This window comes from Talpa europaea, assembly GCF_964194135.1.
Source record: "Talpa europaea genome assembly, chromosome: 15".
Classification (NCBI taxonomy): Eukaryota; Metazoa; Chordata; class Mammalia; order Eulipotyphla; family Talpidae; genus Talpa; species Talpa europaea.
The window spans coordinates 51885607-51904216 of record NC_140083.1 but is presented as its reverse complement, the minus strand read 5'-3'; the positions used below and the strand labels follow the sequence as shown (position 1 = coordinate 51904216).

At 44.1% G+C, this 18610-nt stretch overlaps 1 protein-coding gene across 4 annotated transcripts in view; it reads right to left on the bottom strand.

The window, feature by feature from the left end:
- The window catches only part of ITPR2 (inositol 1,4,5-trisphosphate receptor type 2), a gene marked incomplete at both ends in the record, with an annotated part of 472402 nt that overhangs the window by 50550 nt on the left and 403242 nt on the right, over positions 1-18610 (bottom strand). For all 4 annotated transcript variants that reach the window (XM_084254830.1, XM_084254833.1, XM_084254831.1 and 1 more), the window contains 3 exons: positions 2777-2937; positions 15145-15310; positions 16399-16529. In XM_084254830.1, coding sequence (XP_084110956.1) covers positions 2777-2937; positions 15145-15310; positions 16399-16529 — 458 coding nt within the window. The remainder of the gene's footprint in view (positions 1-2776; positions 2938-15144; positions 15311-16398; positions 16530-18610) is intronic.

The following is an 18610-nucleotide window of genomic DNA, read 5'->3' as shown; positions in this document are numbered from 1 at the left end:
GTTTCAAACCTCTGAGATCCAAAAAAGATGCTTGATATGATTTCAACCTTCATAAATTGAGATTTGTTTTGTATCCCAACATATAGTCTATCCTTAAGTATGTTTCATAAGTACTTGAAAAGAGTGTGTATTCTGTTGTTCTAGGGTGGTATGCTCTGTAAATATTAAATTCATCTCATCTGATTTGTCACTTAAGGGTATTGTTTCCTTGTTGATTTTCTGCCTGGGTGGTCTGTGAATTGCTGTGAGTGGGGAGTAAACGTCCTTTAAGTATTATAATGTCTCCATTTAGTTCTGTTAACATTTGCTCTTATGTTTCATTGCACATATATTACTACATTTTATGTCTTCCCATTGTATTGATTCCTCTATCATTACATAATGTCCATCTTTGCCTCTGGTTACCTTTCTGGCTGGAACTCTATTCAATCTAATGTAATTATAGTGGCCCCTGCTTTTAACAATTTTCCACTGGCTTGGAATACCATTTTCCATCCCTTCACTTTAGGCTATATTTGGTCTTTATAGTTTTTAAAGTGAGTTTTTTTTTGTAAACAGCATATGGTTGGGTTTTGACTTTTATGAGAGCTTGCTAGTGCCATTTTGCTTTTCGTTTTCTGAATCTGTCTGTCTATGAGTGATGCAGCATTTTCTCCATTTTTAGATGAAGAGGCAGAGGCTTAGGTAGACTCAATTAACTATCCAAGAACACAAGCAAATTAGCAATGGGGCCAAGATTGATCCCAGATCTTTCTGGCTCTAAAGCTCACTCACACAGAGTCCCTCCTACTTTATGACTCTGCTTCCAATGTCATTTAAGAATCAACAAGTGTTCTTCTCTGACCAGTTTCTCCTCCAAAACAAAGAATTTCTGAAACCAAAACACCACATTCTACATAACCAGGGTACAATGAGATATTTATTCGCACATGATATGCTTGCACCTTCCCCCATGTTCCCCAACCCTAATCAATTGCCAAACATCACCCCTGACTTCATCTTTCCCTTCTCCAAACCAGCAACAATAGTCCTTTAGTTAAAACCTTCAGTGGCTTTCCATTTTTGATGAAATAACATCCAAACAGTGATATTAATTACTTAAAAGTATAACCTACTTTTCTTGTCCTCTCCAAAAGCTTCCTTACAAGTGGACTATGTGAACGAAAGTAGGCAATGAGCTATTCCCTCAGGGTCTGAATTTTCAGGCTGCTCCCCTTACAGAACTTGCTCTTATCCAGCAGAGATGCTGTCTATACAAATTCTATCTTGTGTGGTATCTTGCCACTTCTCTCTCTCACACACCATGTATGTGCACGTATTCTCTCTCTCTCTCTCTCTCTCTCTCTCTCTCTCTCTCTCTCTCTCTCTCTCTCTCTCTCTCCCCTCCTTGTACTGAAGCCTCTCCAGATTGCCTTAGCAGAGGAGAAATGTGTGACACTCTTCAGTATAGTCCCTGAAACCTAAATCCAGGGACATCATGGTGTCCGATAAATGCATATTGACAAAAGGAACTCTAACTTTGATAAAGTATTTAAATGTCATGCTTCAATGTTTTCCCCTCAGAAAGCAGAAACAAAATATTTCATAGAAATGGGCTCCAAGCATCTTGAGATCAAGAATGTATAAATAATGAATTCACATTCTTAAAGTGATTACCATTGTTCCTAATTTCAAAGGGTGAGAAGGCAGAAAAGGAAAGTGGAGAAAAAGAAACATGAAAAGATCCTGCCCTACATTAAATACAGAATGTAGAGAAAAAAAACTAGGAGGTAAGTCAATAATAAAAGAAACATGGAAAATAATTATAAAAATTCAATTTACATGCAGCTCTTCTGTGGGCATATAAATATTGTCCTATAAGGTAAACTCCTGCATTATTAACTTATTACTAGGTGGCTCAACTGAGTACCTGCTGCCTTCCCAAGTCATGCTAGAGGGCAGGACACACAGCCAGCGACACCTGGCTCTCCAACCTCCTGCGCACTTGTACTGACTCAGTATTATGTTGCCCTTGTGGGGAGGGTTCCTGAGTCTTCTAAGGTCTCATTCTCAAACAGTTATGGTTTTGTAGCATGATTTTTGAGGAAAGAAATCCAGTATGCAGCTATGTTTATTATAAGAATAGAAGAATGTATATTACATGCTGCCTTCGTGGGGGCATGATACTCCCTCGTGGCATATCATGTGTGAACAAGCTGTAATTCTGACTTCCCTTCAGTAAGTTAGTTTTAATCTTAGTGAAACAGAAAAAAAAATTCAAATCATGGACAACAATGCCCTCTGTGCAAGGCGACTGGCCTTCAGGAGGAAACATAAGCATCTGGACATGGCAGGATGCCCGCGAAAGCATCACAACCTCGATAAGTCTGTCCAAATGCTCTCCGCAGACATGGGGCATTCTATTCTTCCCAGACACAATTTAATTTCTTAAACTCTTGAATCTGAAATTCAAGACATTTATGAGTGGGAATCTCCTGTTCACATTTGCCAGTGGGCAAGTTTCAGGTTGACAGGGAGCATGAGGTCAAAGGGTCATAGGCAGGACTGAGGAGTCACAGCACAGAGAACCCTTCAGTGGCATCACCTCACACGCATGACAGCCTGGGCTTGTATCACCAAGAAATCAGCCAGCAGCAACCATGTAGGGGTTCTTCAGTCCTGTATACAAGTGAACTAAACAGCTGCTGGGACTTCCCAGCTCTCCTGCACGTGAGGGAGGAGAAAGGCAGAGGTCACAACACACAATGGGCACAGCAAGAATGCCCTGGCCACTCACCACAATCATCTGAGCCACGTAGCTCTCGGGCCCAGTGTACTCTGTGGGGTCTTTGACCTTCACCAGGACAAGGAAGTACAGATAGTGCCACATATTGTGTTCTGACTTGATGTGCTCCTCAAATGAAACAGTCTTATTATCGAACTTGTCCCTCTCGAGTCCTGCAAAACATAGGAGGCACAGCAGATGTAGCTTGTCACTTCACCAGCACCCGTCAGCCGTGCCAACAAAATGCAATCATTATTGTAAAAGAAAGGCTTTCTGTAAGCATGCGCCAGTTAAAAATACTAGCATTTAAAACATGGTACACAAGGCCTCCATAAGAACGGCAAGAATTTATAAATTTCTTCCCAACTAACAATTTAAGATAGTCACATCACAATCATTACGTTAAACTAAACTACACATCTAAGAAAAAAGAAATCACAGTGACTGCGCAAGAAAATACACACTTGCTAATCAAGATAGAAGGAAAATTAAGCCATTTGTCCGGAAACATGGGTAAAATGAAGGAAGGCAGCTGAGAGTCTTCTGTTCAGAATCGCTCGTAATCTGCCAGGCCAGCTCGCTGGCAGGACGGTGGTGGGTGCAGGCAGGGCTGGGAGCCCAAGGGCCCTGCAGGTCATCGCGGGCAGGCATTTTGGGGAGAGGACAGTCTGCTCACTTTCCAGGGCACATTTTCAGCCCCTGGAAGGACAACTGAGGAGAGGATTTGAGTAGTTAGACTCTTCTCTCAAAGGTTGAAGAGTGGATGAAAGGAAATGAATGGAGAAGTAAAACATTGATGGAAAAATGAATTAGACTGCCAGGAAAATGGGCTGTGGAGATCCAGTCTGGTTTTGCAGCTCAGATACTGGAGAAGAAACCAGGAAACGGAATTCCAAACCTGGCTGCTCTTCTCCTAAGCATATTAAGAAAAACCGCAACAATTCCGCCAGTCAGGTATGTATCAGGGTCTTACAGAAGACCCTTCAAGTAGTAAGATACAAAGCACAGTAGGAAAAACTGTTCTGAATGAAGGGGTCACTTTTAAAATGCTATTATTGAATATTTTAATGGAAAATACCATAAAACTTAGTTGGCTGAGGGGTTATGCCTCAACCTATTTGACCTATCATCAGCTCGGCACACCCCAAATAAATCTAATCCTCTTCCACAAGCTTGCTCCACTCACAGTCCTCTTTCCATGGCCATTCCCTTCTTCCAGTGGTTCGAGCCAAAGCAAGCCAGTCCTGAATCTCCCTCTCCTTCGAGCCAGTCTCAGTTGAAATTCCTTGGACTCCAGCATCACCATCTCTCCTCCACTGCCACCATCCTGAGTGTTATGGCCTCTCCTCTGGATCACTGTAAGAGCCTCTCTGCTCCTGTTCCCACCTTCATTCTCTGTGGCCTCTTCTCAACATAGAAACCAGGCTAATGTTTGCAAAACTTAAGAACGATGGTGTGTCTTCTGTGTTTCAAACCCTGCAGGGGTTCCTCACCCCCTCAGAGTAAAGCTCAGAGTCCCTGTGATGGCCTGTGAATAGGGGTGCCAAGTAAAATACAGGGGCCCCATCGAGCTAGAATTTCAGATAAACCGTGGAGCTGAGTGAAAGCATGCCCCTTGCAGTACCTATTAGCTAGGCCCTAGGTGATCTGATCCTCTCTTCCATTGTCCTCTCACTGCTGACTCATCTGGCCACATAGGCCTCCTTTCTGGTCCTTGCACACCAATACTGGTTTCAGGGACGTTGGGTTGGTGGCTTTCTCTACTCTCCACTTTCCTTTCTCTGGTAGCTCTTGATTACAGCTCACCTTCTCCATGTAGCTTGACTTGATCACCCTATTTAATCCTACCAGCTGTGTTTTCCCTTTTGCTGACATTCGCCGTCACTGTCTTGGTGCTGATCACCTCCTAGAAGACTGAAAGGAGTCTTAGCAACACTGTTAAACTGGATTACAAATTTCAGGTAAAGAAGACAGTAAGAAAAGTCTGTCTGCTAGCCAGCAGAAGAGAAGAGATGGTTTTACCTGGAATCTAGGTAAGGACTGACACTGCATATGACTTATTGCATGTCCGCGGCAGCCATGCTAGTCTTTCGCTGATGGTTCCCCTAGCTTAGAAGGGTGTCGGGGGTAGAGCTGGCACTGAATAAGATACTAAATTAAGCCTGAATGAATTAAGAAGATTTCTCTCAAAAAATATTCCACTAGAATGGCTATAATCAAAACCAGATAGTAATAAGTGTTGGTGATGGTGTGGGTAAAGTGAACTTTCATATGCTACTGATGACAATGTAAAAATAGTATAGCTACTTTGGAAGATAGTTGGGCAGTTCTTCAAAAAGCTAAATGTAGCTACCACATGAATTAGCAATTTCACTGCTAGATATAGACACACAAGACACACATAGCACAGAAACCACGTATTAGGATTCCACTTACAGGAAATGTCCAGAAAAGACAAATCAGCAGAGGTAGAAAATAGATCTGAGGAGGGCAGAGGAGGGCAGAAGGCCAGGGTTGGTGATGGTGATTACTGAAGAGTACTGGTTTCTTTGGTAGACAATGAAAATATTCCAAAATTGGTTGTGATGACTGACGCACCACAGTGAGCATACTAAAAACCACTGGACTGCACACTTTAAGTGGGAGAGTTAGTTGTAAGGTATGTAATTTATATCTCAATAGAGCTATTACCAAAAAAAAAAAAAAATTTCCCCAGAAATCAATTCAAGCAATTTCCCACCAATTGCAAGGTATAGAAGGCTATAAAAATAATGTCTACTATCAATTCCCCCATAATATGGTAGAGAAAACAGATAACTGTGTTATATATATTCTGAGGTGGTATAAGCTGCCAAGGATGCAGAGAGCAGGGCAGAATGAACTCTGAGCAGGTACATTTTGAAAGGATTCAAAGAGGCTTAAATTGTTAACTGGCTGACCCTGAGATGTGATTGTGGCGAGTGGAAAAGAGATGGATGGTAATAAAAAGTACTTTAATTTTTAATTTTTATTATGCTGCTAACTCTAAAGATCCAGTCTAACTTTTTATCACGTAAGGAGACCTATTCAGAGGGATTCAATAAAGTGCTCAAGTTGACACCTCTAGTTAGTGGGAAAACGAACCAGTATTTCAATGAAAATCTTTGATTCTAAATTCCAGTTCTTTTGCTTTCTCAGCAGAGGAAATGATCCCGCAGAGCTAAAGAAGAAAGCAGATGACTGGGAGAATGTGGATTCCTATAGTGTGGCCAATGGGGACCTTCAGAATGATGATGCAAAGGACCCTTTGGCTGAAACCAAGAGCTGCAAAGGCAAAGCTGAGGGGCTGGTGCTTTATTCGAAGGCTTCTGAGCGGAACTGAGCATATTTGGAGCTGAGCTTTTAGTGAGATCTGGGCAGGATTTAGAGGGAGAGCAGGTGGAGAAGAGGCTGGGGGTGGAGAGTCCAGGGAGATGTCAGCCGTGGAGCAGGCTGTGAACAGGGAAGTGGGTGGCTTTCCTCGGCACTGGACCCTGCTTTCCAAGCTTCACTGCTCACCCAGGGTTTTAACCATTCTCATGCCCATGATTTCCCATCTTTGTCCCCAGTACGGACCTTTCTTCTCACCTGCAGTTCTATTTCCAGCTGCTAAATGGATAAATCCACCTGGATAGCTTCTGGCATGTCAAAGTCATCAAAAATCATTTCTCAAGACCCCCCCCCCTTCACCTCTGTTCATGGGGTCCCAGCCAGCCCTCCACAGACGTGTGCTCCAGCCATCTGCTCTGTGTGCCTTCCCAGGGGTGGCTCTGAACTCTCACTGGTCCCCTGACACACCATGGGAAACTCTATGTGCCACCCAATCTCTTATTTTCCTTATAGGAGTCCATCTTCAAAACCTGGCTCTGGCACGGCCGCCACTCACGCCCAGGGACACAGCCAAGCGTGCGGACCCTAGCTGTGCCCAGTTTGTGGGGAAAACATGCGTGGTTCTACCCGTTCACTGTCAGATTTATTTTGTGTTACTGGCATCCGGTAGTTTCAGCATGTGGAAAACTAAAGTTGACAGAATAACGGGATAAATGAGCGAGAGACTGCAGAGGAATTCTGGAATGAAAATAGACGAGGGCATGTCTTCCAATTAGAGGCACAGATTTAGGAGGACTCATGCATGACTGCATTTTCTGTCTTGAATGGTGGAGTTTATGATAGTATCCTTACAGCAAGAGGCAGAAAGAGAAGGTAGAGCTTTTGGAGGGAGGTTATATTTGATTTGGGAGGTGCTCAATTTAAGATGGCCACAGAACAACAGAGTTGGGATGTTAGGTAAGAAGCTGGAAATTCCAGAGAGGTCAAGAAATAAATCTGTTCGTTGAAATGACACAAAAATGCTCAGCACAGGAATCCAGGGTATTGGAGGAGGTGACTAAGGGAAGGAGCTTTGTGTGTTCAACACAGACTTTCCAGGAAAAGATGATGACAGCACATACGTTGTTTTCCTATCTACGTGTGAGCAAGGTAAGGGCACCTCGCAGCACACCCAGCATTCCCCACCCCTCATCTCTGCCATGTTTTTCTCCAGAGCCCCTGTTATCATTTGATATTCTGTGTCAGTAGGAGAAAAAGCTCCCACAAGGGCAGCATGTTTTGACTACTTTTGCTCGCTGCGGTACCCTGTCACATAGCAGGTGCTCACTTAGTGACCCGAGCAATGAATGATGTAATGCAGAAGTATCAGGCTAGTCCACCGAGAGAATAGAGCCTTCATCTCCTACTATACCACCTATTACGACCATTAATTCTAAGAAGCTGACTATCCTCATGATAGAAATTCAGCCCTAATATCAAATCCTTTCTCTGTTTTGCTCTTTTGTCCAGACCTGGTAATGCTATTGTGCCTCTGGTATTTCAAAATTAATAATTAATATGAACACTGGAGATGTTTGCTTCAGTGCTTACTGCTTCTGCTCATCATCACCCTATTGTGACTGCCTTCTGGATCACCAGTAACTGTTTTCTGAGCTCTAACTCTCAATATCCAGTCACTGCCTCCAAGGCTAGGATGGCCCATCTGCTCACAGTGCCTCTCACCAAACCTGTCTCCTAAGGGTGTCACTCAGCACTCTCCTGGATGCAATTCTCTCCTATGATGGTGGGGCGGCGGGGGTGGGGGGGGTGTCTCTCCTTTGTCTTCACATCATTTGATACTCTCTCTAGAGCAAACTTTTTTTTTTTGAAGATTTATTTATTTATGCATACAAGAGCTGGGGTACAGGCCAGAGATGTGGGGGGTGAGAGGATCCACCAGAGACAGAGTGGGGAACAGAACAGGCAGATGTACCAAAATATACAGCTAAGGGGAGAAGCGGGTGAGATAGGAGAGGTCTGCCTCGCCATGTGGGTTTCTCTCTGGCAGGCCAGGGATTGAACTGGTGGTGCAAGGGGTTAAGCACCTCACTATGAAGCAATCCGCAGCCTCTGCAGCACGAGTCTGGACCAAACTTAACACCTTGCTCTTCCAAGGACCATTTCTACATCAATCACAATTACTTTATAACCTATGAATGCAACTCTGAGGTATCCCGACTGTTTAAACCATTCCTGTGCTGGCTCTTAAGTCTGCTATGTATCAGATATATGTGCTATGTAATGCCAGGCTTGGACACACCTATTTCTAATGAAGGTCCCTTAGGGGCAGACAGTAGAGAGCCCTTCATGCAACTGAGGTCACAGGATTAGCAGCTTAGACTGCCTCAGATCTCGTTTCAATGCTTAAAAAAGTTTCTATTTTAAATGCTCACACTAAATTCCTTCTACTTTACAACATTCTGTTATCATTGAAAACCACCACTGAAATTTACTTTTAGCTTATTTTACATAACTGGTCTCTCAAATATTTTAATAAATTTGAGCTCTGGAAGACTTGTGCCTCCTGATATTTGGCTGACACCCCAATGAGCATATCCACGCCACACCAATGGCACCCTCCATGCAGAAAAATTTGGAGTAGCTTGGAATTAGTGCCTCAGGTGTTTGTCTACCAAATATATCAGTTTAGCACTTACTTGCTTTCTTCCTTTTATAGGTTACAAGCCGCGCAAATACAGAGACAATGTCAACTCGGAGGTGACTTACAGGCAAGTCCTTCATTAAGCAAGTATTTATGGGTGACCCCAATACATATTAAAGAAGCCAAAAGTAGGTAAGACATGAATTTGCGTCTCTCAAGGAAAAATTAGCATGTTATCGAGGGCTTACTCTCAGCTAAGCATGGAGCTGGAGAGTTTGGTGTACGTGATCTTACACCCACTAAATCCTCATAAAGGGCACCATATTCCCCACTTTCCAGATGAGGGGAGAGTAGTTCAGGGTGAAAGGGAACTTGAACGAGATCACAGAGCTGAGAAGGGAAACTAGTGTAGGCCTGTGTCTACTCCATCATAAGATTCCTGTGCTTCCTACAATAGGACCTAGTATAGCAACCAACAAAGGAGACAGAGCACCAAAAGCACGTCTAATTCTGTACAGTTAGGTGTGATGTAACTGCGGAGCTCAGGAGCCCATGTTCGCTTCTGGTTAGTGACGGCAGAGAAGGCGCCTGAAATGCTGGCACTGGGTCTGGGTCTATGAGAGAGCAGAGGAGTTCAGTCGCTGAGGATTCTGGGGCTTCCAAATGGAAGCGTGAGAACCTGGAGTCCTGAAGGAGAGTAATGCAGCTGGATGGGAACTGACTGGTAAGTGGGAGAACAGTGGAGGAAAAGGTTAAAAAAAAAAATGGCCCACTGGGGTGTCCCTCTAGGTCAAGACAGTTACAATTTTGGAATTATAAACTCTGCAGGACTATTTATCACCTTTCGGGTAAGGGAATGATGAATTCAAAATGGAAAAATGAGTCTGGGAGCAGGCTACTCGGGGTGGTAGTCAAGGGGAGCCTCAAAAAACAAGCTGGGAAAATGTGGGAGGAAGTGAGATTGCGGAGTGGATTCACTGCACATGGTAACCGGCACACCCGCAATACAAAGGGGAAGATGCTGAAAACGGTGGTTCCCAGTGCAGAGAACTGAAGGCACAGCGGGGCCCACGCAGTGCCGTGAGGAAGGCAGCAGCGGAGCAGATGGCAAGGCCGGACGCGCTGGATTGTAGAAGTGGCCAATCTATAAGTCCAACAGCTGAAAGGGCAAGATTTGGAGGGACTATGGCGTTCTCTTTGCATATTTTGTTAATAATCTGCATAAAAGTCCATGGAAGAGGAGGGTGGGGGGAAGGGACAGGGAACCCACACTAAAATCAGGTCTCGTCTAAGATCGGGAGGGAAAGGAACAGGCCCTTTCCTGGCACCGGGGCCACAGCCATCTCAGCCCAAAGGGGAGGTGAGCAGGAAACTAGCGATGAAAGCTGAGAGAACACATTTCATTTTTGGAGATGAGGGTTATTAGGAGGTGTTAAGGAACTTATACGCTGTAGGTTTAACAACTAAAAAGCCAGAGTGTGTTGTGACGGTGAAAGCAGCCATGAAGGGATGGGCTTGCCCGGCCGTCCATGCTCTTTGTGTTTAGGGTGCAGAGTTTGACGGGGCGCACCTCCTTTCCCTGTGGTCTTCCAGGAACCTGTCCTGACAGATCAGAAGGAAGGGCTCAGAGGACGGTGCAAAAGCAGCCCAGGAAGACACAAAGATCCCTCCACGGGACTCTCCCTCCCAAGCAGCTCTTTCCTCAAATCCCCAAATTATTCTCGGACGTCTTGCTTTTCTCCATCTCATCTAGACACGCGAGACTCTGCTCTCTGCATCCCTTGCCTCCCCAGCACCGTGAGCTGGCAGCTGCCCTGATCCTTGTGGCATTTACTGCGTCTAGGGTCATCAGGGCGTCCAGAATGAGAAGTCCAAAGGCTCTGCTTCCTTCTCTGCTTTGACAGGTGGAAAAGCAACCCCTCTCTTCCCAAGGCTGCCCTCTGGCCTCCCCTCCCTGCTGCGTGCTCCTGCTTCTCCTCCCTGCACTGACCACAGTCTCGTGCATAATCCTCTTTCTCTCTTGACTCTTCATACCACAGCCGTCTTCTCTTCTCACTTAGAAGCCTTTCTCCACACGCCAGCTTTTGCTGCCACCACATGCAGACTCACCCTCTGACCCTCATGCTGGCTGGGCCTAGCTCATGGGGTCCCCTGCACACCTCAATTTCCAGAGTCAGAGTCAGCACACTCACACCTAAACAACCCTTGTGCTGGCATCCACATCCACCCCTTTTCTAAGGAAGTAAGGAAGTGAACAATACCCACTGAGATTTAAGCATCCCCTGACAGTGTCCTCTACCGTGAGCACTCCGCTAACCTTCCTACATTAACGTTGAGTCCTGTGCCCTGGGCCTATGTCAGTGACCCCCGACCTGTCCCTCAGCCCCGCCACCTGGTGAGAAATGGCCGCACGGTGCTCCACGACAAAAACTGCACCCTGAACTAAAATCTCCTTCACAATCTGCTCTGCTCTATCAGGCCCACCGTGTCCATCTCCAAGACTGCACGTGACCTGGTGTCCTTCTCCAGGCAGGCCCGGCTCTGAAGCCCATAATCAGCAATGAGGAGCTGCTGGGAACAACTGGAGACACGCTGCACTATTCTGCTCTCGCTGCAGTGGCCAACTCCTCTCTCTTTCCACCTAGCTTGGACACCATCTCGTCCAGGAAACCCTCTCTGACTGTTGTCTGCCCCCTGCCAACCCCCAAGGGTGTAACAGTCTGTAGGCTTTCCTGTCCTTTTCCTTAACACAGCAGGTAGCAGGACAGACATGGTGACCACACAAAGGGACACGAAGAATCCCTGTTAGTCTCCTTGGGATTTAGCTTGTTGTCACAGGCTAGTACGGGGGCAGAGGGAAAGGTCTGGCGCATACGCTGAAGGGAACGAGACAGGTGAGTACAGACCCACAGGAGGACTGGATGTGAGAGGGGCCTAGTGCAGGCCCTCTGCCCACACGACGCAGCCCCACACAGCAGCACAGGGCCTGATCCCAGGGTGACAGCTCAAGCCAGTGAGGGCGGAGGTCTATGGAGAACAGAGCCGAAGGGGATGACGGACAGACAGGCTCCGAAAGCACTAATGCTGAGGGGTGCGGGGAAGGGGGGAATGTGGAGATAAACGGGGGAAAGGTGGAGGGGTTACCAACTGACAGCAGAGAAGAGTTCTGACTTGAATGCGTGGTATTGTCAGCGGGGATACACTTAGGACTCTGAAACATTATCTGTGCCTTCATAATCTAACAACACAATAAAAATCATTGTCATTTAATCAATAGTGTTTTAAAATGTTTGCCAAATGTGGATAACAACGGTGGCCCCCTGTGCTCCCTCCCCAATGCAGCAGCACCCACCTGAACAGTGCTAGACCCACAGCATTAGCTCAAGAAGCAAGTAGCTTAAGACTCCTGGGTCAGAATCCCCCATAGGTGCCATCCTGGCAACCTTGCTATTACCATTGCAGGTAGGAACCATCTTGGAACCCACCCTCTTTACTCCCAGACCCTTAGGGCAAACTCCTGATGAGAGTGCTGCTCCCCTCTGTGAAGTAGTTAAGCCATCTGAGAGGCAAGTGACAGCTATCTGGGGCATCCACTCCTAGGAAACAAGGAGCCCCAGCACCCCTGCACCTGCCTGCTAGCAAGTGAGCTCATATCCAGCCCCAGAGCAGTCTGCATGGACCACCTGTGCTGGCAGTGCAGCCATCTGGACATGCCGCCCACATCCTAGCCAGCTGGTCAAAGCCAAGGCTGAGCCCACAGCACTGTCCACTCAGCTCATCATGGTCCAGGGCCACCGCCAAGCCCCACCAATGCACCCCAGTTTGGCTGAGCTGCCAGTCACACATGGTACTGCCGGCCACAACAGCCACATGGGTGTAGTCCACAAAGCGGACACACAGTTGAGAGATGACTAGGGACTCTTGGGGGAGGGTGGACTGTGTCCTTAGACTTACTGAGTTAAAACCAAGTGCATAAAACCACACCCTCAGAACTAAGATCTGTAGCAATGGATTTCGATAGCTTGTATATTCCTTTCGCAATGATACATATTTCCCTCTACCAATCTATGCAGGGATTTCTCCCACAAAGCAATCCTGAGTCTGTAACAACATCCCAGTGTGCTATGCTTTCCATGCTTTCCCTTTTAAAATCTGATTCTGTTGTAAACAGACATTGCTAAAACATTACCTGAGAAAGTGGAGCATAAATCACATGGGAGAGGTCCAGAAAATGATGCCTTGTGTGCCCCTTAGAAACACATCCTGGAGTCCCCAGGGGCAGGCAGAGCAGCCACTACCACAGGCAGTTCAGCTAGCCCGGGGCCACACCTCTAGCATTAGCTGCCCTGTGATACTGGGGAGCTCAGCATTGTTAAAACGACCATTTTACCTAAAGCAATATACCAAGTCAATGTAATCTCCATTAAGACCCCAGGGGTATTCTTCACAGGAACAACAAAAAGTCCTGAAATTAGTAAGGAATCAAAAAAGAACTTGAATAACCAAAATAATCCTGGGGAAAAAAAAAAAAAACAGAAGTAGAGATATACTCCCTGACTTCAAACTAGATGATAAAGTATGGTATTAGAATAAAATTAGGCACATAGATCAATGGAAAAGAATTAACAGAGGAGAAATAAACAAATACACACATAGAAAATTTATGACAGAAGAAACAAGTATATAAATGGAGAAAATTGTCTTGTCAATAAATGGTGCTGGGAAAACTGGACAGTCACACACACAGAATGAAATGAGAGCATTGTCTTATACTACATACAAAAATTAAAGTCGAGGGTCTCCTTGGTGGCGCAGCGGTTGAGCGCTGGGTTGCGAGGCTGCTCGCAGCCTCTGCAGCACCAGTTCGATCCCCGGCTGCTCCCCGGCCACTGGAGGAGGGTCCCGCATGGTGCGCAGACCTCTCCTGCCGCCCGCTGCTCCCCTCAGCAGTGTACTTCTGTCCTTCTGCCTGCTCTGCTCCCCGCTCTGGCTCTGGTGAATTCTCTCACCCTCCCGTGCTTCTGACTGTACCCAGTGCTTGTATGTATGTCTGTATCAATCAATCAATCAATAAATAAATAAATCTTTAAAAAAAACTGTTAAAAAAAATTAAAGTCGAGTGGATTAAAGACTTGAATATAAGTTCCAAACCCATAAAATATATATAAGAAAACATATCTAATAAGCTCCTTAACAAAAGAGAATATAAACAAATGGGGCTATACCATTTGTACAAAAAAAAACAAAAACAAAAACAAAACAAAACAAAACAAAAAAAACTTCTGTGCAGCAAAATAAACCAATTGAATGAAAAGGAGGCAACTGAAAGGGAGAATGTATTTGTATCAGACAAGGGGTTAGCACCAAAATACATCATCAGCTCATAAAAACAACAAAAAAACCTCATTAAGAAATGGGCAGAGAATCTAAACAGGCATGTCATCAAAGAAGACATTCAATGGACACATGAAACCATATTCCTCATTGCTTGCCATTAGGGCTGACTGAAACCATGATGAGACTTCACCACACACCTGCTAGAATGTTACCATCCAAAAGGAAAGAAATAGTGCAGTGAAGATGCGGAGAAAAACGAATCCTATGCACTGCACGTGGCAGTGTAAATTGGTGCAAGCACTGTAGAAAACAGCCTGGCATGTCTTCAAAAAGTTAAAAATAGAAGAACCACATGATCCAGCAATTCTACTTCTAATCTAACCCTAACCCTAAACCCTAATGTGAAAAGCTCTGTGCACCTCTTTGTTCACTGCAGCAGCATTAGCAGCAATAGCCAAGTTATGGAAACAATCCAAGTGCCTTTCGGCAGAAGATTAGAAAAAGACGATGTGGTATATACATAATGGAATGCTACTCAGCTATTTTTTAAAAAAAATATTGCCATTTGCGACACCATGGATGAACCCTGAGGTATGATGCTAAATGAAATAAATCAGTAGACAAATACCGTATCATGTAATTCCTTTGTGCATTAAAAATATAAGCTATAGAGAGCAGAATGGCAGTTCCCAGAGGGAAAAGAGGTTGTGGGGCCGGGGGAACTGGTAGAGGGGTTTCAGTTGGCTGGTGGTGGGGTTGGTGTGAACATAGATGTTTAGGTGTGAAGCTGTGCCCAACCAGTATTAACTGAAAAAAAAGCCTACCAGTTAGTGCAACCTGTTGGCATTTTAGAACACATTTCAAAGTTAGAGGATCATAAATACTACAGAAATAATACCTTTTGGGTGTCATGTAACCAGGTCCAGTGCTTGGTTACATGATCTGAATTTTGCCCAGCTTTCATTTTGAAATAATTTTTCACAAAGCATGAAAAATAAAAATCATTCTAGTTCCTCCCTCTTCATGTATTATTTTAGTATCTGAGAACACTCACCACAGATGAAGCAAGTTGTCTTTAGAATTTCTTCTTTCTTCTGTTTTTCACTTCTGAGATCAGCAAAAGTATCAATGATAACACCAAAAATCAAGTTGAGGACGATAATGATAACAATGAAATAAAATAGAAGGTCATATACCACTCGGGCTGCAAATAAGGGCTCCTGAAATAAAAAATTAAAAGATGTAAATATATACACACATTCACATTTTAAAGGCATGTTGGTTTTGGATATTGCCCAGCATACAGAATAGTCAACAGCTAAATGAATATAAATACACTACTCCAATTAGTCAATAGCTAAATGAATATAAATAGACTAGTCCAAATTGGAGGGGGAAAAAAACCATTTTCTCTTTATTTTTATAGTTGTGAGAACAATTTCCCCACCTGTCGAAGAGCCCCTCTCCTGCTCTTGGATATGCCCTACCTCTCCCCCTGCCATGTTTTATTAACAATCATTTTATCACGTAAACCACTAAATCAATCTTAGGGCAGTGGGACGCTCTCCCAGAGGCTGCACAGAAGGCAGGCAAATGCCAAATCTAAAAGTCAGCAGTTAGACAGCTGAGGAGGGCTATGATCAGTCAGTTTCTGCAACAGGTGTTCTTGGCCCAACAGGGTCAAGTACAAAAGCTCAAGCTCATTTCTATTTGACCAACAGTTTTAAAACATAAATGTCCAGCCATTTCACAGATGAAGAAACAGTAAGTGAACTGAGAATGTGATACCGTGGAAGAATGGACATTTTTTTCAAGCTCCCAGCCTGGCATTCAAGAACTTGTAATTAATGGGAAACTTTTCAGCTTTGTCATTTTAATATATGAAGTCTGTTAGATTGTGTTCAAGCTTTATATTCATCAGGGATAAAGAATGGTGTCTATTCCTTTCTAGAGGCAAAGGGCTCACCTTGGCTGAGGAACCTGACAGACAAGCAGCAGCCCAGCTTCTGTTATTATATAACAATCAACTCCTGAAGGTTGGTAGCCACGATTTTGTGGCTGGAATACAGCACACAGTTCCAATCTGGAAATTTTTCATCATCTTACTATTTTACACAGGAATTGAGTGTATTTGCTATGTCAATGTAATCCCCACATACAATTAATTGGTTTTAATGGTGCCTGTTCTTACTTTGAAAGCAAATGACACACCATAGCACCCTGAAAACCAAAGCCACAGTGCACAAGCTATTAAGAAAGGTTGAAAGACTGATCAAGGGCTTCTTGAAAATATACTTCTCCAGCTTACGTCTTTCGATGGTCTCCTGAGCACGTCGCCCACGCCGCCCCCGTTCCTGAGACCCTGGTTCAGGACGGTGACAATGCACATGAGAAGGGTGTCACAGGTCCTCTCAATGCCGTCTTCATACTCTCCATCTGCTGCAAGGACAGACAGATTAAACAGTGCTGCAAATGCACATTCAAAAATATACTACTAGCTGCTTCCAAAGATCGTTTTCTTTGTCACTGTGTCATGATGCGATTTTTTTTTAAATAATAAATTTTATTTTTATATTCCCCATACAATTGCAACCTCCCCATTTTGATCCCAATCCCTCCCCTTCCGCCCCCCAGCCCCCAAAAAGTGTCTCTGGTTCATAGTTTTTCGTTGATTTTGATTTTCACTTTCTTACAGTTATTCATTTTCCTGGTCCCTTATTTAAGTTGTCTAGATTCCTGCTATGAGTGAGACCATCCGGTATTTTTCTTTTTCTTTCTGGCTTATTTCGCTGAGCATGATGCGATTTTTTAAAATATTTTATTTTATATAATTCTGACATCATTTTTCATTTTTGCACAATATATGCATTTTCATTTTGGTTATATTCCCCATACAATTGCACGCCCCCTTATTTTGACCCTAATCCTTCCTCTCCTCCCCCACCCCTGTGTGTCTCTGGTTTATAGTTGCTTGTTGATTTTGATTTTTTCTTCATTATAGTCTTTTTCCTGGTCCCTTATTTAGGTTTTCTAAATTCCTGCTATGAGTGAGACCATCTGGCATTTTTCTTTTTCTTTCTGGATCATTTCGCTGAGCATGATCCCTTCCAGCTCTATCCATGTTGCTGCAAATGGCATGAATTTATCGTTTTTGATTGCTGAGTAATATTCCATTGTGTATATGTACCACATCTTCTTTATCCAGTCACCTATTTTTTGGGCATTTGGTTTGTTTCCATAGCTTAGCTATTGTAAATAGTGCTGCTATAAACATAGGGGTGCAGGTGCCCTTTTGAATTAATGTTTCTGTGTCATTTGGGTAAATACCTAGGAGTGGAATTGCTGGATCATATGGAAGCTCTAGCTTTAGTAGGTTGAGGAATCTCCACATAGCTCTCCATAGTGGTTGGACCAGTTTGCACTCCCACCAGCAGTGCAGTTGAGTTCCTTTTTCTCCACATCCTCACCAACATTTGTTGTCACTAGTTTTTTTAATATGTGCCATTCTCACTGGTGTAAGATGGTATCTCACTGTAGTTTTGATTTGCATTTCCCTGATTACAAGTGATGTAAAACCACAGATTTATGGTCAACTAATCTTTGACAAAGGAGCAAAGAATATGCACTGGAGCAAAGAAAGTTTGTTCAATAAATGGGGCTGGGAAAACTGGGTCACTACATGCAAAAGAATGAAGCTTGACTACTACCTCACACCATGCACAAAAACCAACTCAAAATGGATTAAAGAACTAGACATAAGACCTGAAGCCATAAAATATATAGAAGGAAATATAGGCAAGACACTACATGACATACACCTCAAAGACATCTTTATAGACACATCACCCAAAGTAGTGATAGTGAAGCAAAGATAAACAGTTGGAACTACATCAAATTAAAGAGTTTCTGCACAGCAAAAGAAACAATAACCAAAACAAAGAGAAACCCCACCGAATGGGAGAAAATTTTTGCACACAACACTAATGATAAAGGACTGATCACAAAAATCTACAAAGAGCTCATGAGACTCAACAAAAACAAAGAAAATAATCCAGTCAAAAAATGGGCAGAAGAGCTAAAAAAAAAACTTCTCCAAAGAGGAAATGCAAATGGCCAACATATACATGATGTGATTTTTTGAAGTCACATGTCATCAGTTTTGGAGATGCCGGCACATGACTGACTCAGATGGTTGAAGCTACAGGTATAACATCCTGAATGATTTCTCCGCTAGAGGTGGAAACCACAGCTCCTGAAAAGGGCAGCGTATAGAAAGCCAGTAGGGGGCTGCCTCCTGGCGTTGTGGGGAGACTGGGGTGAAGCCTTCTGGGAACACCATCAGCTCACTAGGAAGCAAAGGGGCTTCAGGGCAAAGAATGTGCACAGGGAGCTGGAGGGACCTGCTTCAAATTCTACCCTGTCCCAGCACCGGGACCTGGGCAGTGACAGTCTCAATGCCCTCATCTGTAAAATGGAGGAGGGGACTATTTAAGGATTAAACCCTTCAGAGGATTTAAGAC